At 38.4% G+C, this 16,796-nt stretch overlaps 2 protein-coding genes across 2 annotated transcripts in view; both read right to left on the bottom strand.

Annotated features, from left to right (window-relative positions):
* The window catches only part of LOC128528130 (ribonuclease inhibitor), a 56,530-nt gene extending 46,422 nt beyond the window's left edge, over positions 1-10,108 (bottom strand). Inside the window, exons 1-2 of the mRNA XM_053500886.1 lie at positions 9,941-10,108; positions 7,945-8,115 (exon numbers count right to left, since the gene is read on the bottom strand). Of these exons, the coding sequence (XP_053356861.1) occupies positions 7,945-8,115; positions 9,941-10,026 (257 nt within the window). The 5' untranslated portion in view covers positions 10,027-10,108. The remainder of the gene's footprint in view (positions 1-7,944; positions 8,116-9,940) is intronic.
* Positions 10,109-10,201: 93 nt separating this feature from the next.
* Positions 10,202-16,796, bottom strand: part of LOC128527502 (NACHT, LRR and PYD domains-containing protein 3-like) — a 41,316-nt gene continuing 34,721 nt past the window's right edge. The window contains exons 8-10 of the mRNA XM_053499922.1: positions 14,658-14,825; positions 14,062-14,232; positions 10,202-10,263 (exon numbers count right to left, since the gene is read on the bottom strand). Of these exons, the coding sequence (XP_053355897.1) occupies positions 10,245-10,263; positions 14,062-14,232; positions 14,658-14,825 (358 nt within the window). The 3' untranslated portion in view covers positions 10,202-10,244. The remainder of the gene's footprint in view (positions 10,264-14,061; positions 14,233-14,657; positions 14,826-16,796) is intronic.

The following is a 16,796-nucleotide window of genomic DNA, read 5'->3' as shown; positions in this document are numbered from 1 at the left end:
GTCAATCAACTTGTGTAGGAACGCCCTCTTGTGGTGTGGCGTCACAAGGCAAGGCTTTTGCGATTGGCCTGATTTCAGAAGGGGGATGTTACTGTAATAAACGAAAAGAAAACCACTGGGCGGCTCTTTATCATCGTAGAGTGGTTGTGTACGCACTCTCCTAACACACAGTTTAGTCCAAACAGCTTAAAATAGTGCATGTAGTGCTGTATGACCCCTTTAAAAATGTTTCTACATTATCGAGCCAATGTATTATAATGTGGGCTGCGGTGGGCCAGAAAGTCCAGGGCCACTTTTTGGTCCCAGTCCGCCCCCTGGCGGAGGGACATGAGGGAAATCTAATACCGTATTATGTAGTGTCCCTTTTTCGGCTGATTTTTCCGCTACCGCAGATCATTTTATCAACTTGCAATATATAAATTTTGTGAGTATATTAACATCTGATTTGAGGGGGCAAGACATTTATCCCTGCGTAGAGCCGGCCTCGCTCACAACTCCTATTTTACTGACCCCCTCTAAATCCCTGCGTCAGGGCTCTTATAATCAGTAAAACATCTCTTGGTGCGGATCTCCACACCGCACCCCCTAACAATATAATTAGGAGAAAAATGTAAATTAAGGATGTCTTGAAACATAATGCAGTAACTCTTTATTCATTTGAACACGGTAAAGGTGTTAATGTTTCGTACATTCCTTTATTCGTCCTGTTTGTGCTTAGGTTTCACTGTTTTCCACATACATACAACGTTTGGACAACAATGTCCCGGAAGCGATATTTAATAAGGAAAACACACAATTTTGTTTCAATACAGTTTTATTAAATATACAGTAGGTGGACAAGCGGTATGTTACTTTTACCGTCGCGGCGCATGGCGACAGCATTTGGGTTTGTGCGTTTGCTGGCTTTTACCACTGAGTGGCGTTATATAAATACAGACTGACGCAGCCGCAGCTCGTCTAGAGCCGCACGTAGTTGCAGATAAAATCAAGTGAAACATTGTAATTAAACAAATTCATAATCACAGTAGTAACATTACAGTACAAATTTATAATTAAAATTAAATTCAATATTTTTAGGATCGAATTTAAGCAACATAAACGGTAACACACTGAGCCTTTAGATTTTATTATGTGTAATTAGAAAAGCTACACGTGTAGGGTCTTGTGTCATCTTATATTTTGTGTTCTTTAAATTTGTAGTAGATTTATTAACTGAAATAAATGAAACTAAATGACTATAAAATTTAAACACTGTCGGATTAATGTGCAAAAACTATATAGTAAAACTATATAAGCTACATAGCCTTTATAAGACTCTACTTTTATTTAGTTGCACTCACAATGACGAAAAAACTTTGTTTTTGGTGAACTTGAGCGCGTCAGAAAATGAACCAAAACACAGTGTATACTCGCGTCACAGACGTGAAAAATATACACTTATAGAAAGTGAAATGTCTGCTTTTATATAAAATAATAAAAAACAAATTATTAGATTATGTAATTCGTATGAAAAGTGAATTGTAGGCGCGTTCACTGGTGCGGAGACGACAAGATAACATGATCACATTCAGCACAACCGAAACCAAAGAAATCACTAATTTATCACTTCTTCTTCTTCTTTGTCTTTCGGCTGTTCCCTTTTAGGGGTCGCCACAGCGAATCATTTGTCTCCATCTAACCCTATCCTCTGCATCCTCTTCTCTCACACCAACTAACTTCATGTCCTCTCTCACTGCATCCATAAATCTCCTCTTTGGTCTTCCTCTAGACCTCCTGCCTGGCAGTTCCAACCTCAGCATCCTTCTACCGATATATTCACAATCTCTCCTCTGAACATGTCCAAACCACCTCAACCTGGCCTCTTTGACTTTATCTCCAAAACATCTAACGTAGGTTGTCCCTCTGATAAACTGATTCTTAATCCTATCCATCCTTGTCACTCCCAAAGAGAACCTCAACATCTTCAGCTCTGCTACCTCCAACTCTTACCTCATCTGTCATCCTGTCCATCACCAGAGCAAACAAAAAGGGGCTTAGAGCCGATCCTTGATGCAGACCCACCTCCACCTTGAACTCTTCTGTCACACCTACAGCACATCTTACCACTGTCTTACAGCTCTCATACATGTCCTGCACCACTCTAACATACTTCTCTGCCACTCCAGACTTCCTCATACAATACCACAGCTCCTCTCTTGGCACCCTGTCATACGCTTTCTCTAAATCTAAAAAGACACAATGCAACTCCCTGTTACCTTCTCTGTACTTCTCCGCCAGCATCACTAAGAAATCACTAATTTATCACTGAATTATTAAAATGGTCAGAGTGAGTTTCATTGCTGTTTCTCCCGACGCATTCATAATCATTACTCTACTTCTGCCGGTGCGCTCTGGAAAACTTCATATAAAAAATAATCCTGCATTTATTTTTAGGTGTGCCAGCTGCCACTGTTCTTATATGGTTAAAATGGTTTAGATCATACCTGTCTGATCGATACCATTTTGTAGATGTAAATGGAGAACCGTCCGGTGTAATGCTAGTGAAATATGGGGTCCCACAAAGGTCAGTTTTAGGACCTCTGCTGTTCTCAATATACATGCTTCCCTTGGGTAACATCTTTAGAAGACATGGGATTAGTTTCCATTGTTATGCTGATGATACCCAATTTATTTATCTCAACAAAACCAAACGAAATACCTAAATTGTCTAGATTAACCGTGTGTGTCCAGGACATAAAAGATTGGATGACCAATAACTTTCTTTTACTATACTCAGACAAGACAGAGATATTACTCATCGGCCCAAAAACCAGCACACAACAGCTTTCACAATTCAGCCTGCGTTTAGAAGGATGTACTGTTACTACTAGCTCAACAGTAAAAGACCTGGGCGTAATATTAGACAGTAACTTGTCCTTTGAAAATCATATTTCCAATATCACAAAAACAGCCTTTTTCCATCTTAGAAATATCGCCAAACTTAGGAGCATCTTATCCGTATCTGATGCAGAAAAGCTAGTTCATGCATTCATGACCTCCATACTGGACTATTGTAATGCATTACTAGGTGGTTGTCCTGCATCCTCAATAAACAAGCTTCAGTTAATCCAAAATGCAGCCGCAAGGGTTCTTACCAGATCCAGAAAATATGATCATATTATCAATCCCATAATTACCCAATATTATCATCCCTGCACTGGCTACCTGTTCAGTTTAGAATTAATTACAAAATAATATTACTTACATACAAGGCTTTAAATGGTTTAGCTCCCACATACCTAAAGCACACATAGTAACACTAAAAGAATAACATCACAGGACAAATAGGAATAAGAGCCCCTGATTATATGGCATAAATATTATTAAATATTACAACAAAATTCCTCCGCGCTCGAGAAAACTTTATGTGTGCGGGTGAGCGCTGATTAGACTTTGTAGGGAATTAAAGAGGAGGAGATAAACAACAATAGCCCACGTTTAGAAAAGCAGTTTTATTTAGACTACATAACATAATCCTGCATCTATTTTTAGGCGTCACAATGACGAAAAAACTTTATGATTTTGTAAAATAATTAAAGCAAACTCTATTCTGTATTGTTTTCGGTGAACTTGAGCGTGTCAGAAAATGAACCGAAACTCCGTGTATAAGTGAATTATTAAAATGGTCAGAGTCAGTCTCCTTGCTGTTTTTCCCCCAACACATTTTTTTTACTTTGTACCTGCAGGTGAGCGCTGATTAGGCTACGTAGGCAGTTAAAGGCGAGGATCACGATATGCCACGGCGTGTGCTGTGATGGCTGGCAATAATTAACGTTAGGATCTCAAGCTCCGCATTATAAAAGCAAGGCGTGGAGTTGAGTCCGGGAAGTATGTGATGCGGTGGAGCAGGACAGAATGGCATGCGAGTGGGACGATGTAACGTGCCCAGGGATTTTGAACAGGACACTGGAATTTCGCCCTTTGATCCTCGCGCTCTCGCGGCGCCTTCACACCGTGCAGGTGCGCTGCCTCTGCGTGCTCCGTTCTGCCACTCTGCCCACCGCCACCTGTCACGAGCTGTGTGCCCGCATGCCAGCCGGACCTACATGTGCACTTCATCTCTTCCCCATTCTTTCCGTCCTCCCTCTTTTAATCCTTTCCTTCCCTATTTTACCTAAATAAATTATCCCTTTTCCCGTAAGACCTCGCCTCGTGTCCGTGCTTCATGGTGCCACCCGTGCAAATAGGCTCGAACCCGTTACAGATACCAAACCCCGAGCCCAAACCCCATTTAAATTAAATTAACAAATACTGTAAGTAAACAACAATAGCCCAATTTAGAAGGCTGCGTTGGGCCGGTGTTATGCGCAGAGCGCCGGGAGATTTACTACACTTGTACACAATAACAGTAATATTTCAAACATTTTGCAGGCTGCCGTTTGGAGAAAACAAGAGAATAAAGAATAAACCAGTTGTTGGGTCAAAATAACCCAACCAGGTGTTCATTTGTAAATGACTCATTACATCTGATTTGACCCAACATGAGCAACACAACAATGTGTTTAAAGTACCCGAAATAACCCAGAATTTTGACCCAGCATAAACCACCCAATGATGTGTTTACAGAAACACCACAGCATTCTTAGTGCGTCTTTTTTGTGTTATTGTAATGTTTTATTCTGAAAGGCTATTTTACCAGTTATTTCTATATTTAAAGTTTAATGTATTTTTGAATTATTTTTTTTAAAATAACAATAAACAGATACAAACAGAGATAGGCTATATAACAGTTTATTCTTTGTACAAATAAAATGATCAGCTAGTGAACTTGATATTCTGTCCAAACAACATTTAACTAATGTTTGTTTTTTTGACTCATTATTATACAATAAATATCAATATCTCTGGTTCAGATTTTTCATTTTTGTTGTATAAAGTTCCCAGATGTGAAAATTACAATCACTGTAGTATTTCTTTGATACAACATATTGTTAAGACTTTTTTTTATGACTTAATTCTATTTAAAACTGCGTAGAGTGAAAAATGCCACTTTGCGCCACCTGGCGGTCATTTCACGAATGACTTTAAAATGCAACTGATTTATTTTGGCTGCTGCTGTTTTCCCACAGCGGTGAGTTTGACGGTAATAACCATTCTGGTTGTCCACCTACTGTAGAATATTTTTAAGTTTTGCTGGTGAAATACATTTTAGGCAGAGACGTCTGCTCGGTCTTGTTAAATCATTTTAAACCCCTAAATTCTGTGAATGCCCCCATAAGCGAAACCGGTTTGATAACTTCACACCTATCGTGAATGAAAGGTGAGAAGAGGGATTACAGTAACTGGGGGGTCTGGGTGTCACCTCGGAGCACGCTGTCGCGTTGTATTCAGCGAATAGACTAAAACAAAATCATGTTTGCTTCAGCATTGGATACAATATTGTTTTAGGCTAACTTTATTAAAGATTATTCACTTTTGTATTCTTTGTATTTGTCTTTTTGCACACACGCGCGGGCATCTTTAAATTTGAACAGAAAATAATAGTGGGCTGGTAGGAACGTTATTTTTCATATAACTTAAACGGCTGAATGAAGTTAAATATACACAATAAATTAATAATTGCGTTTGCTTTACATTTGAGCACTCATTGAGCTTTTTCATTTTATATACTACCATATCATATATTTGTGTCTAATACTGTTTTATTCATATTTTACAACATTACATGCAGTTTGTAATTTACTTGCGATTGTATTTTTAAAATGTAACCTACGTATCTACAGTATAAGCATATTTAACTACTATATGAGAAATATGGTCAGTCTAGCTTTTAAAAAAGTTCTTATTTGATATAATTTTATTATTTAATTAATTATCTTATTATAAACATGATTCTTATTCTCTATATTCTTGTCGAGTATAGTCCTTAAGAGCAAGCACTGTGTCAGAAGATTTTTTATGTCATTACACATCTGAGCAGTTGAGGGTTAAGCCCTTGCTCAAGGGCCCAACAGTGGCAACTTGGTGGTTGTGGGGTTTGAACCTGGGATCGTCCGAACCATAGTCCAATGCCTTAACCACTGAGCTACCCCTGTTCCAAATGTCTGCAACAAGCACTAACAATTAAAATGTTAAGAATTTAATTAAACACAAATATATACATTAGATTTTCTTTATACATAATATTTTCATTATATATAAACTTATGCTAGGGTACTTTTACTATGCTGAAGTACCATTTAAAGCTATTTATTAATTTCTCTTTCATTTGCTTACTTACTTACTAACTAGAGAATGCTTTAGTAAAGAGCTCTAAAACAACATCAATATGAATGACAATGGAATATTACAGAACGTGCGAGGTGACGCCCACGCACCAATCACTAACCATTTAAATGTTGGATTTGAATTAAAATGCCACTTATATATCCGTGTTTAATTAAATTCTTAAATCATCGTGTTCACCCATGGGTTAATGCATAAACACCTTTTTCCCTTTTTTGCATTGAGTTTAATCATGCAGCACTTTTAGTAATCATAGCAAAAGCAACCTAACAGTGTGATTAAAGGACCCGAAATAACACAGAATTTTGACCCAGCATAAACAACACAACGATGTGTTTACAGAAACCCAGCATATTTTAGTGTACTACAGTCAGAGCCCGGGGATTCTGTGTGCTGTTGCATTGTATACTCAGAGTTGTACATATTTTTGTTTTTGTTTCATTTCATGTCTGTAGTTTTATCGATGAATCAGCTCATATCTGCGCACGCGTTTATCAGCCTTTTGATCAAAAAGCTGCACACGCAACTCACTTTCACTTTGCACAAGGCAGTGTTTATTGTTTAGTGTATATTTAAAGTGCATAAACACAATAAAACAATATTGTTTTAGGCTAACATATCATACATTTTTGTATTATTAGTTGTACTTCGTCTTTTTGCACACACGCGCGGGTGCGTTACAATAATAATAATAATAATAACAATAATATATTCGGAGCACTACGACTAAATATAATAAGAATAATACTGAATGGAGAAAGCGCAGTTAAAGAAGTACCATCATTGAAGGAGAAGAAAATGAAGAATAAATACATATCAGTATTTACAGTTTGAGCTCGACACGTTTATGAGCTCTGTCGCTTGATGTCAACGGGCACCAAAGAAACATAAAACATTTTTGGCTTCATTAGACAGGCAATACTTCAGACTGAAACACGACTGCCCCCCACAGGTAATGAAGGGCATTTTCACAGCGGGATCCCTTTTCTCGAAACGTGCGTTTTTAATGGCGACATTTATAGGATTTAGTAATGTACTATTATATTTATTATATATATTTTTTTATTATTTTATTTTTGAATTGTGTTTATTTGCTCAAGATGTGTGTACCACTTTAAATAGCTCTGAACCTATTTAAAGTAATTTTCATGAATGTTGGAACAGCAATGCTTAAAATAAATGCATTTGTCATTATTTTAGTAAATATTGGTGTTTATGTATAAATTTAATGTCCACATTAAGAGTTCTCTAAATTACTGATAGTTACAATTCAAAAATTGCCCTACACAGGACAAAAAGAAATTCTAACCTAAATGTCCAATATACATCTAGAAATAAATGTCTTTCTAACTAATTCTGAATGTAATCTAAATGTCCTTGTAAGGTTCTGATCTGTCCATGGAAAATATGTCTCTCTTAAGGACATCTTAAGATCTAACACATAACAAATGTGGATGTTTTTCTGGTGTCCTTTAGTGAGTGTCTACCTCTCACTACTTGTTCCTAATCCCACATCCTCCTCAAATAAATCCTTATTTACTCTTTATTACTGATAATAAATCAGATCTAAACAGCAGGTTAGACATGTTAGTTAGACATTACTTGTTAGTGCTGGCGAGAGCTTTGTAATTGTTACTGCATGTTATTAAAGCTGTTTCATGACATCACTGAGTTACTCACATAAGTGTCTCCAGTTTACACTCGTGTTTCTTCAGTAGATCACAGAGCTTCTCCACTCCTGAGTCTCCTAGTTCACACACACTCAGATCCAGCTCTCTGATGTGTGATGGATTTCTACAGAGAGCTGAAACCACATCAGCGCAGGATTTCACACTTACACTCTCACACAGTCTGCAGAGAGAAAATACTGTTTAGTCCAACAGAGAAAGGAAAGATATAGAAATGACTAAAGTAGTATTATAAACTACTATATTAAACTGTGGTTTGTGCTCTTCATACACACATTCTTCTGTTTTTACCAGACTCATATGACTGGGTGAGAACTAAAAAACATAACCATTAGGGTTATAATACAAAACTCAACTGTACTATTTATTAAATACTAAATGTGATTTTGATGTCTCTGTTCAATCTTATTTCAATACAACAAAATTTTTTTTTAATTATTAATAATTTTTAATATTTAAAATTATAAACGGACAGTAATTTTAAGTTAATGACTGTTAATGTGATGGATTTTGACTCTTAGAAACATAAAATAAACTATTAATTATAAAGTAAAAAGATGATGAGTAAGCTCATGGTGACGTGGTGTGACACACACGTGTTCAACTGATGTCTTGATTTTTATTACAACTCCTGTGATATAATCCATATTTGCCCAAATTATGTCTCTGGAAATGGGTGTGTTTGTGAACGTTTCTTCTTGTTTAAAAACCCGCAGTGTAGTTCCACATGATGCCACTAGAGGGTCAAAACCAAAATGGTCACCTGGGTGAACAAAAGTGAAGTGTGTCTTCTTCATGACAACGCGCCGCCCATTCAGCTCACGAAATGGTGAAACTTGTGGGCGACTTGGGGTATGAAATTCTGCATCATTTGGTTTAAATAGTTTGAAATGTTTTACTTAGAGGAATCCTGGTAGCCATGTGCAGAGATGTTCAGTTTAAACTAAATCTTAAGAGTAAAGTTTCCTTACTGGTATTTCACTCAGATCTCCCTAATAAAAATGACTCACCTGCATGTGGCTTATTCAAGATAACGTTAATTGACATCAGTGTCAGAATATTTTATGACCTTATACAGTGCGTTCAAAAAGTCCCTCCACTGTGGCCAGAGAGAGAAGTTTATGGGAAAATATTGGTTTAATGAAACTCATTATTATTCTCACTCTTGTATTTCTTATTAAATCTCACACAGGGTCGCGATGTCGTATTCTTGTGTCTGGAAAAGCTGCTTGAAATTTCCCACAAACTAAATCTGAGTATTTATCTCCAGCTTTAAAAACGCGCTCCACTACAAAAACACGTTCTTCGATGGTTAACATTTTACACAAAAATACACGGCCGATGTAAAGGAAAGAACTCCTCGGATACGTACAACAGACTGGTGGAGCCAAACAAGAGCGCGTCAACACACTACTACTACGTGTCCGCTGTGGAGAGACTTTCTGAACACACTGTATTAACAGATCTGTGCCCAGAGTGACACAAAGGCCGTTTCAACAAGTAATTTAAGCGAGTGTCTGATCACAAAAGTAATAAAATAACAATAAAGCCATAATAAATCACAGGACTTTTAATTTTGATACTCAAGTACATTTGAAGGTGAGAAATTCTTTCCTTTTTCACAAGTAGAAATGTAAATGAAGGACTTTTACTGGAGTAATATTTTACCCAGGGGATCTCTGCTTTTACTCAAGTACAGGATTCATGTACTTCATCCACCACTGGGTATTGATCATTTTCAGATTTTGTAATCTGCTAATAGAAATTCCAACCTAAATGTCCAATTTACATCTAGAAATAAATGTCTTTCTAACTAATTCTAAATGTAATCTAAATGTCCTTATTTACTCTTTATTACTGATAATAAATCAGATCTAAACAGCAGGTTAGACATGTTAGTTAGACATTACTTGTTAGTGCTGGCGAGAGCTTTGTAATTGTTACTGCATGTTATTAAAGCTGTTTCATCACATCACTGAGTTACTCACAGCAGTGTCTCCAGTTTACACTCGTGTTTCTTCAGTAGATCACAGAGCTTCTCCACTCCTGAGTCTCCTAGTTTACACCAAGTCATATTCAGCTCTCTGATGTGTGATGGATTTGTACAGAGAGCTGAAACCACATCAGTGCAGGATTTCCCACTTACACTGTCACACAATCTGTAGAGAGAAAATACTGTTTAGTTCAACAGAGAAAGGAAAGATATAGAAATGAGTAAAGTAGTATTATAAACTACTATATTAAACTGTGGTTTGTGCTCTTCATACACACATTCTTCTGTTTTTACCAGACTCATATGACTGGGTGAGAACTAAAAACATAACCATTAGGATTATAATGCAAAACTCAACTGTACAATTTATTAATTACAAAACGTGATTTTAATTACAGAGTCTGCAGGAGAGAGAGAGAGAGAGAGAGAGAGAGAGGAAAGTACTTAGTCATTCTGGGTTACTGGGTTAATACACTTTCTGGGCATGAATAAATAAATAAATAAATAAATAAATAAATAAATAATATAAGATCAGTCGCTAACAAAAGCTCAGACTGACCATCGCTACACAGAGGACCATAAAGGAGGCTGTATTTAGATTTTTATGGAGACATGGCTGAACCACAACATACTGAATACCACAGTGGAGCCAGCAGGCCGCTCACTTCATCGTGCCGACAGAGCTCTGTGTTTACATTAATGAAACATGATGCACCAACATGAACACACTCGTACATTCTGCTCTCCATACTTGTAATATTTAAAGCTAAATTTCTGACCGTTTCACTCGCCTAGGGAACATACAGTGACTGTTGTCATGGCAGTACCCAGTACATGCTGCCACATGCTAATGCTAAAGCTAGCACTAGAACTTATGATTTGAACATACAGAATGGACTATAATTGTCCATGAGACAGACCTGGAGGTGGACACTTCAACTGCACTGTCTTACATTAACCACTGTGCTGACAATGTCACTGTTATCTATGGAGTACAATATCCCCATACAATCCCGCCCCACAGTATAGATCACCCCTAACGCTGATTGACAGGTTTCAGTGTAACGCGTTGGAAATGCAATTGCAAAAGGATTAGTGATTGCATTTGAGTTTTGGCCGGCTACATGCACAACTCAGAGAAAGTAAAAAAAGCAAACGTGGTACTTGATTTTGCTATTTAAATATGACCGGCTCATGACTTGTAAGACCTGGGAAACAGTGATGCGCAGGTCGTCTTGTAACCCGCGGACCCTGCGGGTAACCCGCGGGTCGGGTTATGGCGGGTAAAGAAATTGTCACTTTATCCCAGGCCCCCCCTGCTCTGCCACCACACACAGCTGTGGGGTGCCCCCAGCCGCTGGTGGGTTGTTGGTTTCTCGCTCCGGGGCGGGGCGCTCGGGTGAGCGCTGGCTCACTCGCGGCGGTCGCTGGGCGGGATCTGGCTCTCCTGGCTTGGCTGGGCACCGGCTGGTGGATGGGGGGGGCCCTGGGATCTCTGGACCCAGGGACCGGACTGCCTCGGAGTGGACGACCACCGGCGGAGCCTGCGGTCCTGTCACCACGGCCCCCTGGGGCGTCTGCACTGGGGCTGCTAGATGACCCCCCTCTGGGCTCTCCGCTGCCCCTTTCGGGGTGGGGGGGCTGTCCCTGCGGTGGTTCTCCTGAGACTCCTGTGCTCTGGGGGGCCTCTGGATGTCTGGGACCCGTGTCTCCGCCGTATCTGCTCCATGCCTCGCGGGACAGGACTGTGGTCCCCCACACACACTATTAAACATTTACATGGAGGAGCCCCATGAACACAAGCGCGCTCACACACACAGGTCGGCACACAAACGTTCACACTGGTGTACAAACAGGTGCTCACACACACACTGTCTTTGCTGTTGCTTCAAAACAAAATGTTTATTTCAAAATATTTTATGTGTGCGGCTCAACAGGTTTTGGGATTTGTGGTTTGCCGCGAGTCGTGCAGGTGTTGGTTGTGGCTGCGGTTTCTCTGCTGTTGTGTCTTCTGTTGTTTTTTCTCTTTTTCTTCGGCAGGTGCGGAAGCGAATTCTGACTGTATTCTCTCCCCCCTCCTTTTTTTTTTCTCTTTTCCCTATTTTTTTCCCCTTAAATGTTTGTTTGTTTATTTATTTTTATTCTTTTTTTTTATTATTATTTATTTATTATTATTATTATTATTATTATTTTTTTTTTTTTTTACTCTCTCTTCTCTTTTTTTGGTCCCCCGGTCTTGTCTGTTATAATATGGGAAACAAACTAAATAAATAAATAAATATAAAAATGATATATGTGAATGATGATAGAACAGCTACACATACACTCTGCTATGTGTTATCTGTGATACTGACAGGCCGGAAAAAAAAAAAAAAAAAAAGAAATTGTCACTTTATTTGCGGGGCGGGTTGGGGCGGGTCATTAAAAACAAAATGAAATAAAAAAATCCATGTATGTTGCGGGCAATTTCCTATAGCCTATATTTGGGAATATCTATTTTTATGTTTTATTAAGTTCTTTTGATTACGTCACGTGACAAGTCACGAAAGCGCCAAGCAGCCAGTCACAACAAAAACAAAGAAATAAAAGTGAAGATGGAAGACAAGGTGGGGGAGAAGTTGAGGTCGAGAATTTACGTCATTAAAAAAAAACGTCAGTATGTCTATTTAATGGTCGCAGGTGCGGAGCGGGTTGTAAAAATAGATACAGTGGTGCAGGGCGGGCCAAATAATTTCATAAAAGTGGGATCCACGGGTTGGAAAAATTCCCGACCCGCACATCACTAATGGGAAATGCAAATGGACTTTTCTTTTTAATTTGAAATTTGGCAGTCAGTGTGCGTTCGCGAGGGCGAAAAAGCAAACAGTAATGAAAAGTTTTGAATTGCATTTGAATTATGTCACACTTTATGCGTCCACAAATCCAATTTGCAATTCCTCTTTTGAAATATGTCTGGGATATCGCTCCATAGTTAGCAAAAGCATCTGAGTGACCCAAATGAGGATCCATGGACGAAAAGAGAAGTTAAACATCTGCTTTTAAATATGAGACATGACCTTCAAATCATGAGATCTCTCAGCCTGTCTGGGCAAACCTCAAGAGAGACATCAGGTCTGAAAAATGCAAAATCTCTGAGGCATCAACATGTAGAAAGCTGCTGGGCCTGACCTGACCCCAGACCTCTGCTTCCCAACTATCAGGGGTATTTACACACATTTTCAACCTCTCTCTGTCCACATGCACAGTCCCTTCATGCCGTAGATCCACTCCAATGTGCCCGCTCCAAAGAAACCCATTATGTTCGGCTCCTTCCCCAACAGTGTCTCATAAAAATGTGTAATAACTACGTTTGGTTACAGCAGAAAACATATCAGTTTCTCTTGGGATACACAATGGAGAATTGTCCGTCTCTAACACAGAAAACATAACCAGGTGCAGACTGAGGTAGGGGTGACATGGACAGTATCTCAACAGGAGCAGCACACTGGGTGTGGAAAATAAAAACTAAATCAGAATGCTGGTGATATTTGCACATTTGATCAGTTTTCTATCATTAGTTTGTTACCTTGTTAGTGCCCTGATTCTAATTTGTGATAAAAGCAGGATAATGTGAGGGAAATGTAGGAATCTGCACATGATCTGTGGTGCTGTAAGAGCAAAGTTTGATTTATTATTTTGCACATTGTCGGCTGAGACAAACCCAAATCATCACTGTTTCACAGGTGCATCTTACTCCTACTCTTAAAAGTAGGACCATAATTGCTACGAGCATTTCACTATGAGCATTTTTGTTTCTGTGCTAGTTTGTCCCGTTACTTTAGAGTTTGTGAAAATAGAGGCACTTATTTTAATTGCTATAATTTATAAAGGGTTAGTGTAATATTCATGTTTATTTTAAATTAAAGGGGTCTACACTTAAATTACATCTTAACTGCTCCATGTAAAATCCATTGTGTTGATGTATAAAGACAAAAAAATGAAATCAGATGTACACCTACAAATCAGCCATTACATCACTATCTATAGTAAATTTATCTAAATGTCCTGGAATGTTAAGAGAAAAGTGTTTAACTGTTTACACTCGGTTCGATCCCCACATGTAGAGTTGTGTCTTACGTGAGTTTCTGCAGTCTGTAATGTGGATCCTGCAGCAAAGCCGAGAGCTGATTCACTTTAATGTCTTTAGTTCTGTAGCTCAGATCCAGCTCCTTGTGCAGTAACGGGTTTTTACCCACAATGTTAGTGAGACACTTGCAGGCTTCCTCTGCATCAGCACTTTTTAACAACCTGTAGAGTAAATAACATCAGCACATTAATAACTGTGTATGGAAACAACAAGGAACTGATGGTTATGTGCTTTAGCTGTGATTCAGTTTCTGATTTTAATGTGTATCTGTATCCGGCTGTATCAGCTACAGAATTAGTGCACACTAACCATCATTTCTTAATAAATTATTATTCCTTTACATAATTAGTTAATAACAGTCTGTAGTGTTACTGTTTAGAGTTTTGTGTTGAATAAACCTAATCAGAACTTTTTCCTGGATAATCAGAAAACCCTTTAACATTACGATTGTAATTAAATAATTCAGCAGAATTAAATCATTTTCAGTGAGCATCTAGATTATTGATTTATTGATTTAGTGAGTTATTCATTCATTCGTTTGTTTGTTTGTTTGTTTGTTTGTTTGTTTGTTTATTGTTTTCCTCACCTCAGTGTGTTCAGTGTACAGTCTGGATCCTGTAGTAAATCAGTGAGCAGCTTCACTCCTGAGTCTCCAGGGTCGTTCCCTCTGAGATCCAGCTCTATCAGGTGAGATGATTTCAGAGCTTCAGCCAGAGCAGTGTATCCTTCCCCTGTTATACTGCAGTCTGAAAGTCTACAGAGAAAACAAAATCATTATATAAACTTATATAAAATTATATAAACTTTGTTTTTAGATGTAATAGAGACAAAGTGCAGGAGTTACACCAAAATTACACCACTGATGTCACTGTACTGTGTAAAATGATTAAAACACATTGTGAGATGATTTAGTGGAGGTATATCACCAGATTATAGTGATGGTGACAATAACATGTCTATCCAAGGTACAATTCATCGTTCTGCATCTTACATACAGTGGCTTGCAAAAGTATTTAACTTTTCCACATTTTGTCACATTACAGCCACAAACATGAATCAATTTCATTGGAATTCCACGTGAAAGATCAATGCAAAGTGGTGTACACGAGAGAAGTGGAACGAAAATCATACATGATTCCAAACATTTTTTACAAATAAATAACTGCAAAGTGGGGTGTGTGTAATTATTCAGCCCCCTTTGGTCTGAGTGCAGTCAGTTGCCCATAGACATTGCCTGATGAGTGCTTATGACTAAATAGAGTGCACCTGTTTGTAATCTAATGTCAGTACAAATACAGCTGCTCTGTGACGGCCCCAGAGGTTGTCTATATTATATATAGAATATTGGGAGCAACAACACCATGAAGTCCAAAGAACACACCAGACAGGTCAGGGATAAAGTTATTGAAAAATTTAAAGCAGGCTTAGGCTACAAAAAGGTTTCCAAAGCCTTGAACATCCCACGGAGCACTGTTCAAGCGATCATTCAGAAATGGAAGGAGTATGGCACAACTGTAAACCTACCAAGACAAGGCCGTCCACCTAAACTCACAGACCGAACAAGGAGAGCGCTGATCAGTATGGTAAGGTGGATGGAGCCAAATACAGGGCAATCTTGGAAGAAAACCTCTTGGAGTCTGCAGAAGACTTGAGACTGGGGCGGAGGTTCACCTTCCAGCAGGACGACGACCCTAAACATAAATCCAGGGCAACAATGGAATGGTTTAAAACAAAACATATCCATGTGTTGGAATGGCCCAGTCAAAGTCCGGATCTAAATCTAATCGAAAAATCTGTGGCAAGATCTGAAAACTGCTGTTCACAAACACTGTCCATCTAATCTAACTGAGCTGCAGCTGTTTTGCAAAGAAGAATGGGCAAGGATTTCGGTCTCTAGATGTGCAAAGCTGGTAGAGACATACCCTAAAAGACTGGCAGCTGAATTTTGCAGCAAAAGGTGGTTCTACAAAGTATTGTCCCAGGGGGCTGAATAATTACGCACACCCCACTTTTCAGTTATTTATTTGTAAAAAATGTTTGGAATCATGTATGATTTTCGTTCCACTTCTCACGTGTACACCACTTTGTATTGGTCTTTCACGTGGAATTCCAATAAAATTGATTCATGTTTGTGGCTGTAATGTGACAAAATGTGGAAAAGTTCAAGGGGGCCGAATACTTTTGTAAGCCACTGTACATCTTTGGGGTTTCTGGACTAGTATTGGCCTTCTCTTTTTTTATTTTAAATACTTCTAAACATATTTACATATTATTTTTCTTTAGTGGTAGAATTTTCCACAGCACCCAAAGAATCCACTGCCAGCGTCCTGGTCCCAGACAGCACATCTATAAATAATAAGACTATGAAAAATAAAAGTCTGTAAGCCCCTGAACCTGCTAAAACCTTACCCTGGTTTTTTTTTTTTTTTTGTAAGATTGTGTACTTTGGGCGAAAAAAATAGAAAAATGTTCTAAAATCTTTGTGAATTCTCTACATTGAGACACATCACTGTCCTCATTTTCTCACGTGTTACATAAGAGGATGTGAAATAATATGTCAAACATGCAACTTAATAAAACGTGTCTAGAGTTGGGTAGAGGGAGTTTTTGTCATGTATCTTTGTAACCATGATATACTGTACACTAGTGATGGGACATACTGTACTGCACCAATGCATCAAAGCATGTGGCGAGAAATCCAGGAACCATTTAGTGAAGTGTTTTT

Source organism: Clarias gariepinus, chromosome 7 (assembly GCF_024256425.1).
Source record: "Clarias gariepinus isolate MV-2021 ecotype Netherlands chromosome 7, CGAR_prim_01v2, whole genome shotgun sequence".
Lineage (NCBI taxonomy): Eukaryota > Metazoa > Chordata > Actinopteri > Siluriformes > Clariidae > Clarias > Clarias gariepinus.
Note: the sequence above shows the minus strand (reverse complement) of the source record. Positions and strands in the feature narration are given on the sequence as shown.